The sequence below is a fragment of the Leucoraja erinacea genome, chromosome 20, assembly GCF_028641065.1.
Source record: "Leucoraja erinacea ecotype New England chromosome 20, Leri_hhj_1, whole genome shotgun sequence".
Lineage (NCBI taxonomy): Eukaryota > Metazoa > Chordata > Chondrichthyes > Rajiformes > Rajidae > Leucoraja > Leucoraja erinaceus.
Genome location: NC_073396.1, coordinates 3125626 through 3141269, shown reverse-complemented (window position 1 = coordinate 3141269; position 15644 = coordinate 3125626). Strand labels below are relative to the sequence as shown.

The 15644-nt window shown below is 42.7% G+C and overlaps 1 protein-coding gene across 1 annotated transcript; it reads right to left on the bottom strand.

Annotated features, from left to right (window-relative positions):
* Positions 1-1494: 1494 nt before the first annotated feature.
* tmem11 (transmembrane protein 11) lies at positions 1495-12687 on the bottom strand. The gene is made up of 2 exons (XM_055651027.1): positions 12593-12687; positions 1495-3073 (listed from the first exon to the last, which is right to left on the bottom strand). The coding sequence occupies exons 1-2, from the start codon at positions 12649-12651 to the stop codon at positions 2557-2559; spliced, it is 576 nt and encodes a 191-aa protein (XP_055507002.1). The 5' UTR covers positions 12652-12687; the 3' UTR covers positions 1495-2556.
* Positions 12688-15644: the final 2957 nt, after the last annotated feature.

Here is a 15644-nt window from a genome sequence, read left to right as displayed (position 1 = left end):
CTGTGCCTGACTAAGCATGTGAAAAGCAACAAAGAATTGAAAGTGCAAAAACAAATAGAGAGGGAGGTGGAGGGAGATGGGAACATATTCCTTCTCTTTGCTCTGGAGAGAATGCATCGTTTTAACATGCAACAAGTAAGATTTTTTTGAACTGGGCAGAGTTTAGTTTAGTTTTGTAGTTGAGATACAACGCGGAAACAGACCCTTCGGTCCACCGAGTTGGCGCCGACCAACAACTAACAGCACACGGACAGTATCCTGCACACAACAGGGACAAATTATCAATGCAGATCACGGGGAGAACATATACGCTCCATACAGACAGCACCAGTAGTCAGGATCAAACCCAGCAGATGTAAGGCAACAACTCCACCACTGCATCGCCATGCTGACAGAGATTAAAAGTAAAAGTGAAAAATATAAAAGAAAACATCATAGAATCCAACTTTGCAGAGCTTGTGTTTGAAGAGTGGTCATTTGATCAAACCTGCAGTAAATTAGTTGGCTGAAATTAGTTTGTATTGCAGTGAAGAACGTGGCTGTGAGTGTGGATTGTGTGTGGGTGGCACCTGCGCGGGTGTGTGTGGAGAATGTGTGTGCGACATGTGAGTGTGTGTTTGTGGCCATTGAGTGTGTCTTTCTCTCTCTCTCGGTTAATAGTGATTGTAGTGGCAACTCCAAAGGTACACGAAGGTGCATTCCACTGTTGTAAAACATGTCTCTTCAAACTTGACATGTTAAAATGATCTGCTTCATTGAATTTGACACAAGTGTTAGGAAAATTGAGTAATTCATTAGGACACTGAGCACACATTGAAAGTGCCTGCTTAGCATAGACCAATGCATTCCTGAGCGGAGGTGAGCTCACTGCAACACAGAGGTGAAAGGAACCATCTTCCATATATTCACAGGCATCTAAATAGGTCAAGTTAGTGATTCACGCCAGCTTGGCGCGGCAATATCCAGCACAAGCCTCACCTCCAGCAGAATGTTAACCACGTCACTTACACACCATTCATCACTTCCAGCACGATTTATTCTCAGTCTTTATTGGATTGTCTAAGAATGTCCAAGATATACAGGTTATCTAGAAAGTTTTCAAAAATGTTTACCCTTTCTTAAAATATAATTTGCAATAACATTCCCAACATCTTTATGCCTGAAGTGTGTAGGGTTCACAAACAAACTCTTTGCCCCGCCCAACACACACAAAATTCACCACCGCAACTTGTCCACAATGCAAGCCAAGGAAAATAAGTGTGAATTTGTTTTAGTTGCATTGTAACCCTAAAGCATTAGTACATCCTGAAACCACTCAGAGACCTCTGTAATCCTCCCAATTGTATCTTTAATAATTCTATGTTGCTTCCCCCACGTGATAATACCACGAGGATTGAAAATAAAAATACTCAAAACATGCAGTAAATACTGACCAATGAGTCAGGCTGGAAATAGCTCAAGCGTCGAAAATTAGGAATTTTGGCAAAATTGTAATTGTATCCAAAATGTTCCCTTTTATTGCCATATTTAACAAAAAGAAGTCTGTCCATTACAACACAACTTGTATGCAGGAGAACTAGTAAAGGTGATGTGCACTACACACAAACTTTCAACTTCAAAACCTTCCTTGGTTACAATTTGGAACTGAAACAACACGTCATGCCAAATATGGATTGTTATATCAGACTCTAATGCCATCTCTACCGGAGACTGGGAACAGCGGCTGCTACACGGAATTTTATTTGGAAAGAAAGCAAGGATCATCATCTCCCAAAAAAAAAAAAATACAGAATGAACATGGCAAAATGAAGATCCCATTTACAAATGTTTCGGGGTTTCCTGACGACCTATTTTCGCTACACACACACACAGCTGATTGTATGGCAATGACTCGTTTATTTAGAAAGGCAAACGACAGGTAAATTCACAGCAGCCCAGTCACTGCGGATTTGCAAGTTGTCACAATGCCCCTTCGATTGCAGTTTCCGGTGACAATTACGTGCAAACCTGCTTGCCTTTCCTTCACCAAATTAAACTGTAGCCAGGTCAGATTAACCACCTAGTGCTACAGCCAAGGGATGATAAGTGAAGATCATACTCTACAATCCCAGTAAAGTTCCTGAAACACAAGTGGTAAAAAGCCACAACTAAAAGGATTTAAATATGAACATTCGACTCGGAACTGGCAAATTAGGATCCGTCTGGGAATTCTGTGACGCAAAACAACTCCAAATACTTCATGCTAGCTAGATAATGTCTACTTTTGTTTTGGAAATGTGTGGAGTATGAAAGTAATCGAGAAGATCAGCAACCTGCTCATCACCTGAAATACATCAGTAGTTCTGCATAAATTGGATTTCTTATACAAATGTCAAGTATATACTGGGTTTTTTTTTGTTACAGAGGATCAAAATCGATGGGGTGGGCAAGAACTATCACGTGGACTGGAGGTTTCAGTACACGTGGGGAGATACTTGTGAAACTCTACTGGAGACCTTGCTCCTGTGGTCTCCACTGACAACAACGTCATAGGTAACAGTATGCAACTTGTCCCAATCATACTGCACAAATCTCACAGATTTTCTTAACACAGTACATCAAGGCGGCCAATGCTATTGTGTTATGGAGTCTTTTCCTGTAAATATCATCTTTCCTAACCAGAACCACGGGCGTGGATGAGGTAAGAGTATTCAGGGGTAGCCGGGAGAGTTTGCACGTGTCATATTCCACTTGGTACTTGCAACAGGGGTCGAATTGCCAAGAGATGCCGTAGAGCGCTGCGCAGGCCACGCTGATGGCGCCGATGGGCAGGGCCACGTAGCGGGTGTATTCTGAACCCAGTGCTATTGGGGTTAACAGGCAGACAGAGCCGGCGATGACGGACGTTTTGTGCAAGCAATTCCCCACTGTGATCCAGCGCGCGGTCTCGTCTCCAATGCGGGTCGGCTCGATGATGATATACTTGTACTGGGTCTCCAGGGCCTGCTCCAGCTCGTACTCAAACTGCTCCTGTGCATTCTCTCCGTTGTAAATCTCCCGGACAATGTAGCAGTCTGTAGTGTTTAGTGGCACCCTGCAGAACACAGAAAGGAAAAGCAACAGAACCAGGTTAGGGAGCCGTGTGAGGTTGGGCACTCTGGGATCCACGACAACTTTCAAGGCCCTTAACTGAAATGAAACGGAATGATTTATCCGCTATAGTATCTTCACTTCCAACCTGGTACCATGTACTCTACACTTTAGGCTGGCTCGCAAAAGCAGCCAACATAATCAAAAACTTGTAGAGACAATGAACTACATACCAATCACATGTCTATCCATCATCAAAGACCTGCTCATTCCTTCTCCTCCTCACTCCTGTGATAGTACAGAAGTTTGAAAGCGCGTACCACCAGATTCAGGAACAGCTTCTTCCCCTTTGTCATCAGGCTTCTGAACGGCTAAGATAGGCTACTGTCCCGATTCACCTCTACCCCACAGTGGACAATGGATATAGTCTATAGAACTGATGCGCTACAATGCTGAGAACTATATTTGGCACTCTGCATCATTCCCTTTGTTCCATCTACTGTACGAGTTTGACGATTGTATTTAAGGATGGTACAACAGATCTGTTTGGATAGCATGCAAAACAAAGCTTTTCACTGTTGCTCGATATACGTAACTATAATAAACCTAACCTTTCAGACGGACCAAGGTAGGATGGATTCATTGTGGTTATATCAGTTCACCTCACACCTTGTGTTTAGTTTCTTTTAGCTTGAGGTAAAACAATTCAAATCAATGAGAAATAAGATCTGGCCAATGCTCTACTGCTGTGGGACTGTGTTATAATTGAACTGATGTGCTTCAGGAACAGTACCAAATGCTCTCATTTCTGAAACACATCAGTTAAATTACAACATGGTCCCACAAACAGCTGTAGAAGAATTCTACTTTCCAATTCTCATTTCTACTCACACATTAAGGAGCTTCACTGACTATAGACAGTTTAGAATGTCATTAATACACTAATGACTTCCAGAAAGCATGCCTTTCTGCAGAGGATTAAGTGCCCAGATCACACAATTGCCAGTACATAACCGTAATGGTGAAACTTTTTATGGCACACTTATCCCGCTTGTCTTGTGCCGCTAGTTAACTCTGCAATAAAATGGTGACCTGTTGATCAGACGATTCCATCTGAGATCCATAAAGAGTCTACCACAGAATCATCACAAGATGGAATACTGGTCCGGAATTAGACAATTAAAACACTGATACACAATTCTGTCCCTTCAATCAACTTTCAATTCAATGATCAAATTGAAACACATTAAAATACCCAAAATGTCACCCATTCCTTCTCTCCAGAGATGCTGCCTGTCCCACTGAGATGCTCCAGCGTTTTGTGTCTAACTTCAAAATACCATTTGATTTCTGTAACTACATCTGACACTTCACCTTCTGAATTTACTAACCACGTCCTTGCTGCCTTATAGAAACACTTACACAATGTGGAGGAGCTGGTGAGCTTGAGCTTGAGCTACTGTGAATTTAATACAAAAAGGTGAAAGAGCGAGAGAATGGTGCAAGGTGCAAGTAGTGAGTGAGTGAGTAAAGAAAATATTAAATGGGATTCAAGATAAATGCTTCTAATGACACTAGACTCCATGAGTATTTGGTTATCAGGCAGTCATATAACCCAGAACCTCCCCCGACTTCTAGAAAAACTGAAACTATTCCCTCCAAGTCCTACAAACCCCTCCATGCCTCTGGTTGTGACACCACGAAGGGTAAGGTTTATTCATGAAGAAAGAGTTCAAGAAGCAGAGTAGGTGAATGGAGTGCACATTTAGAAATGAAAGTACTAAATACCCACATTGTTATTTATCAAACTGCAAATACTCCGTAAATAAAACAGAAATCATAACTCTTCCAAGAGAATGGAGTGGCTGGGCTTGTATACTCTGGAATTTAGAAGGATGTGAGGGGATCTCATTGAAACATATAAGATTGTTAAGGGCTTGGACACACTAGAGGCAGGAAACATGCTCCCGATGTTGGGAGAGTCCATTTAGAACGGAGATGAGGAAACACTTTTCACAAAGAGAGTGGTGAGTCTGTGGAATTCTCTGCCTCAGAGGACGGTGGAGGCCGGTTCTCTGGATACTTTCAAGAGAGAGCTAGATAGGGCTCTTAAAAATAGCGGAGTCAGGGGATATGGGGAGAAGGCAGGAACGGGGTACTGATTGGGGATGATCAGCCATGATCACATTGAATGGCGGTGCTGGCTCGAAGGGCCGAAGGGCCTACTCCTGCACCTATTGTCTATTGTCAATCCCAAACTTGGCATTGGCAAGACTGAAACATTTGGTCACAAAGCAAGAATAACACTTTCCATCAACATACACCTACGACATTTCAATGGCACATCTAACAGAGATGGGAAATATGCACATAGAATTCAAGGCATGTTATGCACATTAGGGAGGGCATTGCTAAGATTATGTATATCATGGCTTCCACTGGAGAGACTAATTGGCTAGAAGATGTTAAACCAGGTAATGTCATGCCCTGAACAGACTTAGTGCATATGCCCTTTTAATAAGGGCAAGAATGTATTTGGACTTAAAGTGTACAGAAGTTCGACAATCAATAATAAAAACTAATATTCTGAAAAAGGGTCTCGACCCGAAACGTCACCCATTCCTTCTCACCAGAGATGCTGCCTGTTCCGCTGAGTTACTCCAGCATTTTGTGTCTATCTGCAGTTCATTCCTACACGTAAACATTAATAGGCTCAGGTATATAAATTAAGCAAGCATTGCTTTCAAATCAATTGAATATATTATATCACATGCATTCAAACTGTTGTGGTACAGTACTTAAGATTTCAAGTCTGTGTTCACAAGTTCACACAAAGTACTTCAAACACCAGGTGAAGAGACTTTTTTTTTTACTGATTAACTATCAGCAAGAATAGTTGCCATAAAATTATTTGCTTAACATCAATGCATAGAAACAGACTGGAACAGTAAAAAAACTAGATAGAATTAGAAAATGTATAGGAAGGAACTGCAGATGCTGGTTTACACTGAAGATAGACACAAAAACCTACACAGTTTGAATTCATCTGATATAATATATTCAACTCATTTGAAAGCAAAGCTTGCTTAAATCTGAGTATTTGTTTTTATGTGTAGGAAAGAGCTGCAGATGCTGCTTTAGATAGACACAAATGCTGGACAGGAACCATCTCTGGATAGAAGGAATGGGTGACGTTTCAGGTCAAGACCCTTCGTCATTCTTTGGAACATATGAAGCCAACATGTTGTCTTGCATTTTTCAGGAAATTGCATGTCCTAGAGACTGCAGTACTGCTGGCATGTGGATATGAAGCATAACTGATGCATAAATGTATGTAAAGGACTAATATGCTGATAAGCAGAACACTATCATATCAATGCCAAAACACTTGACAAACTGGCTGTTTGCCAGTTTTAAGCTGATAAACGTGAACGACAAGTTAACAGTACATGGCCTTAGGATGTGTCGGAAAGAACTGCAGATGCTGGTTTAATTCGAATGTAGACGCAAAATGCTGGAGTCTGAAGGAGGATCTTGACCCGAACGTCACCCACTCCTTCTCTCCAGAGATGCTGCCTGTCCCGCAGAGTTTCCCCTGCATTTTGTGTCTATCTATGACCTTAGGAGTTCCCAGCTGGAAAAAAAATGTTTACCAAATCATCTCTAAAAGAAATAACTCATGGTGTTAATTATTAACATTGAAGGTGTAGTGACGGAAGTGTAAATGGGTCTGGAACACAGGCGAATGAGTGGTGACAATGCAGCCATAAGGCGGGGAGAGGGTAAAGCAAGGGGCTTGTGAGCCAAGATTCCATTCCATTGATCAGGACGCTAACTATAAACAGAGTCGAGTGGTTGCAAGTTTGTGCAAAGGAAATAACAACTAACACATCATTGTCACTTGAACTGGAGAAGCCAAGATGTATACAACTTTATCTATAACGTTAGACTTTAAAGACTAACATTATAGATAAAGTTCTATATATACACATCTTTAACTATCTATATAGAGATAAAGCAGACTTGCCTGGAAATATTACAGTTTAGGAAATAGTGAATACTAACCAAATATTTTACCAGCCAATTTACTGGGGGTCTTTCCCCCCCAATAGGTGCAGGAGTAGGCCATTCTGCCCTTTGAGCCATCACTGCCATTCAATGTGATCAGGGCTGATCATCCCCAATCGATACCTTGTTCCTACCTTCTTCCCATATCCCCCGACTCCGCTATCTTTAAGTAAGTAAGTAAGTTTTATTTATATAGCACGTTTTAAGTCAACTCGCATTGACACCAAAGTGCTTTACATAAAATAGATAATAAGTTTCCATACAAACCAGAGAAAAAGGTTAAAAAAAGAGCCCTATCTAGCTCTCTCTTGAAAGTATCCAGAGAACCGGCCTCCTCCGCCCTCTGTGAGAAAAAGTGTTTCCTTGTCTCCGTTCTAAATGGTTTACCCCTTATTCTTAAAAGAAGCAAATCTAAGAAGCACAACAATTCAGCCGAATTGATAAAAGAAAATGCTGGAAGTACTCAGCAGATGAGGCAATATCTGTGGATAGAAGACAGAATTAGTGCTTCAGGTTGAGAATCTTTCATGACAACAGATATAATAAAATGCCTGATACTTCATCAAAGGTGTAAAGCTCGGGAACGCAAGATGGTGCAAGGCTGTCTACACTAGACACTTTGGAGCTTGAGGGCAATGTTCAAAATATTACATCAGTTTTTCCACAAATGTTTACGGCCCAAGGTATTTAGTGTGAAAATAGACACAAAAAGCTGGAGTAACTCAGCGGGACGGGCAACATCTCTGGAGAGAAGGAATGGCCGACATTTCGGACCGAAACATCACCCATTCTTTCTCTCCAGAGATGCTGCCGTTCCCGCTGAGTTACTCCAGTTTTTTGTGGTCAATCATTCAACCAGCATCTGCAGTTCCTTCTTTCATATTCAGTGTGAGATCTGGATGTCATGGTTCGGAAATACACACCAATGAGACAGTGCACGTTATTTGAACAGGACTTGCAATGGGAACATTAGCCTTCTGTTCAGATGAACCACCTGTAGAAGCCATTTAGCTTAACTCAGTATGTTATAACTATAACCAGTTACCTTTAAATTTTATCTGCCTGTAATTATGTGGGTGGGATTTGTACGTAGTCTGAGACGTGTTTGCGGCTGGGATACTTGCGCAGACTCCCTAGTAGTTAGTTTAGTTTAAAGAAGCATGGGGGAGAGGTCACAGCTTTCGACCATGCACGAGTAAGATTAAAATGTACTTATACAAGTAGAAGTTTGGATGAATATCTTACCGTTTTACTACTACTATAAATAAACCATTAATCAAGAGACTGTGTTTGGAAGATTTATCTTTTGACGGCTTTGAATGTGGAGAGCTCGTGGGTGCATAACAAGGTTAATTCCCGGGATGGCGGGACTGTCGTATGCTGAGAGAATGGAGCAGCTGGGCTTGTACGCTCTGAATCTCATTGAAACATATAAGATTGTTAAGGGCTTGGACATGATAGAGACAGGAAACATGTTCCCGATGTTGGGGGAGTCCAGAACCAGGGGCCACTGTTTAAGAATAAGGAGTAAGCCATTTAGAACGGAGACGAGGAAACACTTTTTCTCACAGAGAGGGGTGAGTCTGTGGAATTCTCTGCCTCAGAGGGCGGTGGAGGCCGGTTCTCTGGATGCTTTCAAGAGAGAGCTAGATAGGGCTCTTAAAGAAAGCAGAGTCAGGGGATATGGGGAGAAGGCAGGAACGGGGTACTGATTGGGGATGATCAGCCATGATCACATTGAATGGCAGTGCTGGCTCGAAGGGCCGGATGGCCTACTCCTGCACCTATTGTCTATTGTATCGATTATCTTCTGATCCCGGTCTTCAATTAGTGACTAAAGGACTAATCCTTGAAACGATATAAAAATCTGTCACTACACCATCTCCGCTGAGTTACTCCAGCATTTTGTGTCTGTCTGCAGTTCATTCCTACACATAAACATTAATAGGCTCAGGTATATAAATTAAGCAAGCATTGCTTTCAAATCAATTGAAACTCACTACACCATCTCCTGTCTCAGGTGGATGCTCAAGATTAGGTGACGGGATGTCAAACAGCACGGACATTCCCACTGGTCTCCCTCGGCCAATACCGTTGGGAAATAGGAAAAACATTGGGAATAATAGAATGTTAATTTTCACATTGGAAGTGTTGTTGAAATATTTGAACTATCTAATTTGCCACGGATCAGAAACAATTTCATGTACTTTATAGCGTGATTACTTGTGGAGGTGCCCGTTCTTTTCCTTACTATAGTCATTATATTTCAAAAAGTATTGCAGAATGTGAACTACTTTGGGATGTCCTAAACCTAAATCATGACTGGAACACATTAAAGAAAATAATAATCCCAAATATAAATCACATAAATGTAGCAGCACATTAACTGCAAGGTACATTCAGATGTTTTGAAGGTAGATAAAAATGCTGGAGAAACTCAGGGTGAGGCAGCATCTATGGAGCGAAGGAAGAGTCGACGTTTTGGATCGAGACCCTTCTTCCGATATTTTTTAGTAACAGTGCTGTGCAAAGACTTTTTCCTTTCTGTCATGAAAGGACAGTTGGATTATAAATTTCCATCCATGGAACGTGGAAAATTTAACTTACTTAAATTTGATTCTTCTCAACTGTATCAACAAAGCTGCAGATTTTATGAGTTGACTTTTATGATCAAAAACTTGTAAACTTTTCCCCGCAGTTTATTTTCAGATATACATGTATTAAAAATGGACAGGCAATAAAAATGCCAGAGATCGGAAACACCTTCTTGTCTATTCTTAAGCGATGCAATGAACTGCCTGACACCACATTACTTTTTAAAGAGTGGGTAACATTAACATCTGATGCGTGCGTGTTTTACTTTTGTTGGGGATTCATCCCACTTTAGCACCAACTAGTTGTGCTAATTCTGTCCACATTCACATGCCTCATACCAATCGTTATTGCAAAGGTAGACAAAAATGCTGGAGAAACTCAGCGGATGAGGCAGCATCTATGGAGCGAAGGAAATAGGAGACGTTTTGGGTCGAGACCCTTCTTCAGAATCGTTATTTCTAAGTAACTTTACTGCTTTCACTGTCTTCAATGGATTAAGCTGAAGTGAACACAAAATATTTTTTTGCAAATACCGTTGACCTAACAATCAATACAAATAAGATATAATTTTATCCATTGTTTATGCATCCAGAGTATAAATAGACCATGTCTGAAGAAATAGACCATGTCATCAGTCTCGAGAAGGGTTTCGACCCGAAACGTTGCCTATTTCCTTCGCTCCATAAATGCTGAGTTTCTCCAGCTTTTCTATCTACCTATAAATAGACCGTTCTGTTCAGTATAGTAAGTATTTGATGTTGGGCCTATTTTTGTCTTATTGATAGGTTTACCTACACACCAACCTTTTAACATACAAATATACACAGCACTCAAGTGATGGGATATGTAGCGATAGCCGAGGCCTTCAAGAAGAATCAAACGGAAATAAAATTAGTCTTCCGTATTCCGTAGATGGAAATTTATAATCCAACTGCCGTTTAAAAACAGAAAAAAAGGTAAAGCATTTGCAAAAACTGTTGCTTATTTTTTTTTGGATTAACTTTAATTATTACCAGACAACGAAGGAAAAAGCTAATTGTTATATCAAACGTGAGCAGACCCTTAAAAAAAATAAGGGTTAGGGAGAAAAATATTGAGACCTACCCAAAACCTTGAGGTGGTGCAGAATGGTAAATTCAGTGCATTGATCAGTGGCCACCAAGAGAAATTTAACATCCAGAATTAAGAAAATAGAATAAAGCACAGGAATAGGCCCTTCGGCCCACAATGTCCATGCTGATCATGGTGCCAAATTAAAGGAATCTCTTCTGCCTGTGCGTCACCCATATCCTTCCATTCCCAGCATATCCACGTGCCTGTCAAAATGGTTCTTAAACACTACTACGTTTATATCCACCACCACAACCCTGGGCAGCATGTTCCAGGCACTCACCAACCACAGCGTAAAAAACTTGCCCTGCACATCTTCTTTAAACTTTGCCCCTCTCACCTGAAAGCTATGCCCTCTAGTCTAGTCTAGGGTGACATTTCCACCCTGGGATAAAGTTCTGACTGTCTACCCTATCTATGCCTCTCATTATTTTATATACTTCGACCAGATGTCCCCTTAACCTCCAGAGAAAACAATCCAAGTTTGTCCAACCACTTCTGACCGAAGAATGGTCTCGACCCAAAATGTCACCTTTCCTTTTCACCACAGATGCTGCCTGACCCACTGTTACTGCAAACATTTTGGGTCTCTCCTTACACTCCCTCATCCAGACAGCAATAAAAATAAGTAGGAACAAGGAACAGCATATGCTGATTTACTGAAGACATAGTAAGGGGGGGGGGGGCATATCTGAGGAAGGATGTGCTGGCTCTGGAGTGGGTCCAGAGGACATTTACAAGAATGATTCCAGGAATGGAGGGGGGTGGGGGGTAAGCATACGATGAGCTTTTGACAGCACTGGGCCTGTACTCACTGGAGTTTAGAAGGTTAAGGGGGGGGGGGGGGAGACGCCTCATTGAAACTTACCGGAAAATGAAAGGCATTGAGTGGATACACAGGACATAGAGTGGATGTTTCCACTGGTGGAAGAGTCTGGGACTAGAGGTCATTGCCACAGAATTAAAGGGCACTCTTTTAGAAAGGAGGTGAAGAGGAACTTCTTTCGGGTGGTGAATCTGCGGAACTCATTGTGGGTTGTGGAGGCCAAGTCAGTGGTTAATTTTAAGGCAGAGATTCTTGATTAGAACGGGTGTCAAGGGTTATGGGGAGAAGGCAGGAGAATGGGACTAGGAATCAGAAATCAGCCATGATTGAATGGCGGAGTGGCCTCGACGGGCCGAGCGGCCCAATTCTACTCCTGTATCGTACACTTACACTGTTCCTGTAGCATTCCTCGCTTATATTTTCGTAATGAAATAAAGTTTAAATAAAGAACAACGGCTTTTGGCTGTGAGCACGGTGGGTTGTGTTGACAGGGGGTGAATGAGGGGTTTGACTGTATAACGCCCTGTCCCCCTTCACCTTCACCCCCTGGGGTTGGTGTGGGTGGGGGACGCTGCCCTCGCCCACCGACCCTGCATTTAGTTAGCGCCTGGTCAATATTAAACCCCGCGGCTGTGGGTGGTGGAGGCCACCTTGGGCTGGAGCCGGGGGGTTGGAGCCAGAGGGGGGGGGCGCCAGGGCCGGGGGAGCGGGGCTGGGAGTGGCGGTATAAGGGGAGCGGGGCTGCGGGGTGGGGGTCGTGGGGCCTGGCCGCTGGGCTGGGGGACGGAGGCCGCGGTGTCGGTTTAAGCGGGGATGGGCCCGGGGCAGGTGGAGGATGGGGCCCGGCGGCAGCAGCAGCGGTGGTGGTGAATGGACGAGTTCCGTCTACCCGTCCGATGTACAATGACCGCCTCTCCCACTGACCTTTCCCTCATCCCCGCCACTCCGCGCCTCCGACCACAAGCCGCCATCTTGCCGGGCATCCAGGGCAGGAATTTTTCTCTCCGCTCGTCCCCCTCCCCCCCCAACCCCCCCCCCCCCCCCTCCTGGGCCGGGCGCCGCCGCGCTGCCTCATGGGAGATGTAGTCTCTTGCCCGGTGGAGGGCGCTGCTGGCTACGGGCGGTGGACTACACCTCCCACAATGCACCGCCAGCGTCCTTGGCGCCTCCGCAAGGCCTCATGGGCGATGCAGTCTCCACCTCGGTCAGCGGCGTTGGCGGCTGCGTCACTGCGTCACTGCAACACCTGCGTCACTGGCGCCGCCGCACGGCCTGATGGACGATGTAGTCACGCGATAAGTGGCTGCTCACATTGGGCCTACAACTCCCACCATGCAACGCCAGCGTCATCGGCGCACAGTCTGATGGTCAATCCGGTGCACGGTGTTCGGCAGAGGCAGCACTTCCCACAATGCAACGCGTGCGTCACCGTCGCACAGCCTGATGGGCGATGTAGTCCAATTACCGGTAGATAACCTGGGCGGCACCGATAATGGGGACTACAATTCCCAGAATGCAACGCCCGAGACGCAGGTACCTCGACTGGTGTTTCAACTTTATTTCAAAGCCTCATGGGGAATGTAGTCTGATGTACAGTGGGTGGCATTGGCGGCACCGGGCAGGGGACTACAGCTTCCATAATGCAAGGCGCGGCCCATTGTCTCCAAATCACAGCACAATGTCCAAGGCAAGGACACCTGACCACTATGGTATATTATCGTTGCTCAGTGAGACATTCCATGTTGGTTAAGGGGAAACAATTGCAGACGCCTGGATAATGATTAACCCCCCCCCCCAATAAAAAATAACCTAAAATAGAAACTGTCATAAAGTAGCATCTGTGGAAAGTGATAACGTTGGAAAAGTGCAAAAACAAGCATTTTTTTTCCATATGTAGACACAAATGCTGTAGAAACTCAGCGGGTGAGGCAGCATCTATGGAGAGAAGGAAATAGGCGACGTTTCAGGTCGAAACCCTTCTTTTATTCCATGTAGGTGAGACAAAGGGAACGTCTGATGGGTTTGTCCAGGTGACAATTACTTTTGTTGCTTCAGAAATGAAAGCTTGAAATTAAATCTTTATCTGTCTGGAGAAATGCAAATTGAAGATGATAAATGAGGGCAGTTCACGTTTTTTTTTAAACTGCTTTTTACCTGATTTAGTGTAACATGTCAACCGACGTCATTTGAAAGAGCTGGGTGAATATCTCAACCAAGAAAAACAAAGACTGCAGGTGCATTTAAAAAAACCCACCGCAAGCTTGACCGATTCAGACTCTCATTGGTTTATTTGATAGATCAGGTAAATTGCACGTCTTTTATCCAGAGGAGGGGATTCTTGTGTACAGACTCAGTGTGGCTTTATACTTAATATGATTGTGTTCCTGAAATGTATGTAAATAAAAAAACTAACATGACGGAACAACAGCTGCTCCAGCTTCTTCCCTACAGCCTCAAAGCAGTTCTGAACTATATATACTATTATTGTTATTAATGGGGTAGGGAGATTGCAACCTTCACATGGTCCGCCCTGTTTCAATGAATGAAATCAACCTGGCGTGCGCACTCAAATAAGATCAAATAGAACAAGTTGCCCGGTAACTTTAGGCTAGGCACGCAATACGCAAGACGATTGTTATTAATGCAGTATTATTGTTTGTGTAGACAGACCCCAGACTCAATTTCTGGTCTCCGACTGGAGGCATGGGTTCGAATCCCACTTCTGACACCATATAGACAGACCCCAAACACACTATGTGATCCAAAATCATCTCTAATCAACACATACATTTTAACAGCATAAAGGATGGTTAGATGTCCGAACATCCCAACTGCTGCTCGAACTGAGCAGTGCTGGAAGCAAGTGTTAATATAAATGTTATAGTGGGGTGGGGTTAGTGATGCTAACTTATATGTGATTGGTTGACATGCATAATCAATCTAGTTTGTTTGTTGTTTCTGTATACCTATGTGTGGATGTGTGTATATGATCTCTATGTGTGAGTATGTGTATACACACTCAACTTTTCTCTTGTTTATGATAGTTTACAGTGTACTATGTTTACATATTCTGTTGTGCTGCAGCAAATAAGAATGTCATTGTTCTATCTGGGACATATGACAATAAAACACGCTTGACTTGAAGTAGCATTGGACTTCCAGGTACAAAAAAAAAGTATATGGGCAAGGACAACTTCAACGACTTGACAATTACAAAAACTTAAACACATTTCAAGTTTTGAATGAGTTGCAAAATGTTTTATTAAGTACACAATGTTTGATTACAAGTGGAAGGCACAACATTTTCCAAGACAATCATTAAATAGACATATATTTTCAAAACAAAAATTGACACAATAATTACACGTTACAATAGTATCTGGCATTTAAAAAAAAATTTAGTCTCGTGCAAAATTAAAAGCAAGAAAGTGCATTTTGAAACGTACTTCAAAAAAAATCCTTCGAGTAACAGGGTCAGAATTTACACACTATGGTCACATTGAGTTGGATAAACATTATAGTAGCATGAACAACACGTCTTGCAAACTTAAATATTGCCAACAGAAATTAAAACACTGGTAATATTTCAGGGCCTAACATATTCCATCTTGATCTTACTCTTGTATTTGACACTGGGTGGTTATTTTAGCTATCGATGTAATAATGCATGCCCTCTAATCTAAAAAAACCCACATAGCTTTGAAATGTCTTTCTGTCATGTTCCACTGAGTTACTCCAGCTGTTTGTGTCTAACTTCGGTTTAAACCAGCATCTGCAGTTCCTTCTGACACATTATCAGTTTGGAAGTATTGGCAGAAACATAAGGAACTGCATATTTATTTTCCAACCAGACTGGATTCCTTTGCACCTGATCAGGACATTGGCAGAAAGTATTTGCTTTATATTAATGATTTCTCCACAAGCACGAGAGTTTTGATTTCACAGAAATCTGCTAAATAAGCTGTAATGATCACGT